Here is a 4,463-nt window from a genome sequence, read left to right as displayed (position 1 = left end):
AGAAAGTAAAAAAATTGATATATACAATAATCGAGCATTGGAGCTCGGACCCGTGACTGATGGGCCACATCAATGGTGGCACCGGCCTGATGACCTACCACCGATGTGACTCATCAGCCAATGGTCCGGGTTCCGATGGGTGTTTAATTTTTTTACTTAAAAAATACATATTATAAAATATTTTGGTGCCACTTGACACATCAGCAACACCAATAAAAATATTTTTTTTCGTTTTATTTTTAGGTATTTCTGATGTGTTTTCAGGTGTATTTCTGGGTCTGAAATACTAGTGCCGCCGGTTGTTTAGGCAGCACCCAAAAAAATATTTTTTTTCAAATGTGAAGATTACTTCAATTATTGGTGGCAAGAAAGAGAGGTACCACCGATTGGTCAAATGGTACCGATTTTACACCATTGAGTTTACCTAGATTGGTAAATAATAGGGTCCTTTTTATTTTTATTACTAATGTTAATACGAAAACAGTGTTGTTAAGGACTCAACCACACCTCCATTATAAGATAAATGCATCTAAACCGTAGAGATGAGAACAAAATAATTTCCGAAATGATGTGTTTTTAATTACCCATCGATGATTGATTTCCTAATATCCAAAATATTTTTTTGTTTTTTTTGTTTTTTTTTTTTTGGTGTTTCTAACATGCGAAATCCAAGTGTTGTAAAAGTTTTGGGCATTTAGGAAATTTTACGTAACATTAGGTATACTCATGTATACATAACGATATATTACCTTGTTAAATATATTTTTTCTAAACATTTCTTTTACAAATTTATGTTAAAGAGTCTTATATAAAGATTTGATCTATAAAAAAAATGATGAAAGACAATATAAACTATTTCTTGAAAAACAAAATTTCCAAAACCTTGAATCTCATTTGTCCTGATTTCCTGTACATCTCCATTTGTTCACAACAAATGGATCTTTAATTGTAGTTTTGAAGTTCTACATTTTTTTTATATATATAATTGTGTTTCAAACCCAAACCATCCTTAAAAAAAAATAAACACTGGATATAATTATTTTAGTGCTTAAACCCCATCCCTTTAGTACTCTGAACCTAATGCATACCTAAAGTGTGCATATTTATTTGTATTGGTAAACACTATTTTAGCATATTACCACATGAAAACCAAACAAATTCCTGTCCAATAATAAAGCGCATGTATAATCCATCGGAACATTTGATTCCAAGTGCTGATTAGAGAAGAAAAAAAAAGTAAAAGGAACACTTCTACAACCTAGATTGCATCTATAAGAAACTACTAGATGAAGTACAGAGTACATATCCTATGAGCTTGACTCGTCACTGCTGTCCCTCCCCTGACTCAGGCTTTAGAGGTGCTTCCTTGATCTCATCTCCAGCTTCATCCTTAAAAATAAAAAAAAATAAAAAAACCCTTGAGACTCATTAACAGCTTAAATAAAACATGCAAGTTGCACATTTATAAATGAAACAATTAGCGTGTGTAATACAAGGCCTGAGTTATCAGCAATAACTTCAGAACACTAGTTCTTAATACAGTAGAAGCAACAATTATCTTGAAGATGAATTGAAACTTCAGGATCTTAGTCCTGTCTGATGTAATGCATGGAAGTTCAAAGAGTAAAGCAGAGTACGCTGGTCGAGATAATGAACGTGAAAAGATCCGCTCAAGAATATGGCTGTAGAAATTTGAAAAATCCAGGTTGAGCATGGAACAAACAGAGGTACCAACCACCCAGGTTGCACCAACAAATTGTTCGTGAGAATTGTGGAGATTTAAAAATAATTGTAATTGACATTTAAAGGCAGCAGAGTTGGTTTTAAGTTTTAATGAACACACACGGAGGTGAGAGAGTTACCGTGATGTCAGATGTCCAGAGGGTCAGATTGTCCCGGAGAAGTTGCATGATCAATGTACTATCCTTGTAAGATTCCTCACCCAAAGTATCCAACTCTGAAATTGCATCATCAAAAGCCTGCCAAATGAAAAATGTGTCATTTTATAATAGTTGACAAGCAATCTTTCGAGATTCAATTTGTGTACTAGGCAATCACTAAAATGTTCAAGGCTCACTGTACACTACATAACAAATAACAAATCAACTTTTTACCAGCAGATTTCATGGGAAAAATGAGTGGATCTATAGTAATTCTTTTTCCCCCCTAAGCTCATTATCAGCACCATTTTGAGTATCAACAAGATTGGCACACCAATTTCTAGTTGGGGTGGGATTAGATTAGAACAATTTACTATGCAATTCAAGAAGTTCCCTACACGGTTAAAAAATAAAAACCAGGCAAAGAAAGTTCTGTAGTTTAGTTAATTAGCTGTTCTAGGTCAACAAAGACCAAAAAGAGAAAAAAAAATCAATAGCAAAACAGCAGAGAATAAACACCTGTTTTGCAAGATTGCAGGCACGATCAGGTGAGTTGAGGATTTCGTAGTAGAAAACAGAGAAGTTAAGAGCAAGCCCGAGTCTAATTGGGTGAGTAGGAGCAAGTTCAACAATAGCAATATCCTGCCATCATAAGAAAGCTAAAAAGTTTCTGTAATTGAAAAAAAAAATCGTAGAGGAATTATTGAGAAATATTGACAACATGTATCACCAATTTCACCTACCTGAGCAGACTTGTAAGCCAACAAAGTGCTTTCAGCTGCTTCCTTCCTCTCGACGCCAGTCTTAAACTCAGCAAGATACCTGTGATAATCACCCTTCATCTTAAGGTAAAACACCTTGGACTCAGCTGTTGAGGCTGAAGGGATGAGATGAGATTCCAGAAGGCTCAAAATCCCATCACAGATCTTGCTAAGCTCAGCTTCGATCTTGCCCCTATACTCCTTGATGATAGCAACATGATCCCCATTTCCTTTGCTCTCTTCCTTCTGCTCAATTGAAGAGATTATCCTCCAGGATGCCCTCCTGGCCCCAATCACGTTTTTGTAAGCCACGGAGAGAAGATTTCGTTCCTCAACAGTTAGCTCCTCTACATTGACAGCTTTTACAACTTTCTCCATGAACTCCACCATTTCTTCATACCGTTCAGCTTGCTCAGCCAACTTGGCCATGTAAACATTTTCCTCTCGTGTTGACCCAGTTGAAGACATTTTTACTATACCACTCTAATACCTGATCCTGCAATACAAGATGTACTTTATGAATCAAACATTTCTAACCAAATCTTAATCCGTCTAAACAAGTAAATGAATATCACAAACAATCATTGGAGACATTTGCATTCCTCGATCATAAAAAATTATCAGTCGAAAAATACTTTTTCTTTTCGTGAAAAATTTCAAACTTTAAGAACCAATCTAATTTGTTCGAAACTTCGAAGTGTGTTTTTAATCTAAAAAAAAAAATCCAAAATGCAAGGAAGGTATATTATTTATACTAGCTACTGTACTTCCACCAGTTTCGCAGGAACCAAACAGATCAAATTCATACTTTTCTTTTTTGTTACAAGAACTTATCTACTCCAAATCTGAGCAATCAAACAATGAATAAAAAAATCATGCCCTATTTTTTCCCAATTCTAGGAACCATACTGATCGCAACAATAACAAAACCAAAACTTGTCAAACCAAGATATATAAGCTCAAATATAAAACAAATCGAGCCAGAACCACTAAAACAAAATCAATATAAAAAGCTAAAAGAACACGCATTGTATGCATCTGAAAGCAAAAATTAAGAAAAACAAGTCCAAGAAATGAAAGCCTACGGATCTTAAAATAAAGAAATAAATTAAAAATATCATTAAAAGAACTTAAAAGAAAAGGTCGATCAAAACTAACCTACCAGATAAAGGGGCGCTTTCTTTTTCGTTGCAGATGTGAAGTGAAAAAATATTATTGCAAGTGAATTAGGGCAAGAGCCGAGAGGAATGCGTTTTGTGTGTTTACCTTTATTATTAAACTTTGCAATTATTCTTTATTTTTATTGATATTTGTTATTATATTTTGAAAATATTATATTTTTATGAAATTAAATTTTTGTACTAAGCTTTAATTTTATTAAATTTTGTCATTAATTTTTATTAAATTTTATCACTTGATATTAATTTTAATGATTTGAAAGCATAATTTTCTATATTTTATTTTATTACTTAACAATAATTTAACTTATAAATATTAAAGATTAGAAAATTAAATTAAATTATCTATTTAATGAAATAAAAACTTGAAAAATAAAAATGCATAATAATTAAATAATAAACAAATCTAAATAGCTGCAAACTATTAGTTCGCCCAAAGCATCTAGGTTGGGCAAATACTTAACAGAAAAGTTCGTCAAATCATAGAACTCACTAAAACTAAGAGTTCGCCAAATGGCGCAATACACATAATTCTATACTTAGTCAAGACAAACATTTTATTTACTCTATCTATCCTTGTTTTACCAACTATATGCCAAATAGTAACCAGATATAGAGACTTCGTCGGGCGGGCTGTTAAAATT

General features: G+C 33.0%; 1 protein-coding gene across 6 annotated transcripts; it reads right to left on the bottom strand.

The window, feature by feature from the left end:
* Nucleotides 1-1,145: 1,145 nt before the first annotated feature.
* LOC107954763 (14-3-3-like protein GF14 psi) lies at nt 1,146-3,935 on the bottom strand. Of its 6 annotated transcripts, XR_005915669.1 has the most exons (6): nt 3,450-3,717; nt 2,624-3,137; nt 2,400-2,539; nt 2,115-2,274; nt 1,863-1,979; nt 1,228-1,389 (listed from the first exon to the last, which is right to left on the bottom strand). XR_005915669.1 is itself a non-coding variant. In XM_016890423.2 (5 exons), the coding sequence occupies exons 2-5, from the start codon at nt 3,107-3,109 to the stop codon at nt 1,324-1,326; spliced, it is 792 nt and encodes a 263-aa protein (XP_016745912.1). In that variant the 5' UTR covers nt 3,110-3,137; nt 3,804-3,935; the 3' UTR covers nt 1,146-1,323. The 6 variants fall into 6 exon arrangements, 5 of the variants coding, with proteins under 5 accessions (XP_016745912.1, XP_016745911.1, XP_016745913.1 ...); XM_016890423.2 differs by lacking the exons at nt 2,115-2,274; nt 3,450-3,717 and adding an exon at nt 3,804-3,935 and having other exon boundaries at nt 1,146-1,389; nt 2,400-2,522; XM_016890422.2 differs by lacking the exons at nt 2,115-2,274; nt 3,450-3,717 and adding an exon at nt 3,800-3,929 and having other exon boundaries at nt 1,146-1,389; nt 2,400-2,522.
* Between the last annotated feature and the right edge of the window lie 528 nt (nt 3,936-4,463).

This window comes from Gossypium hirsutum, chromosome D07 (assembly GCF_007990345.1).
Source record: "Gossypium hirsutum isolate 1008001.06 chromosome D07, Gossypium_hirsutum_v2.1, whole genome shotgun sequence".
In the NCBI taxonomy this organism is placed as follows: Eukaryota; Viridiplantae; Streptophyta; class Magnoliopsida; order Malvales; family Malvaceae; genus Gossypium; species Gossypium hirsutum.
Note: the sequence above shows the minus strand (reverse complement) of the source record. Positions and strands in the feature narration are given on the sequence as shown.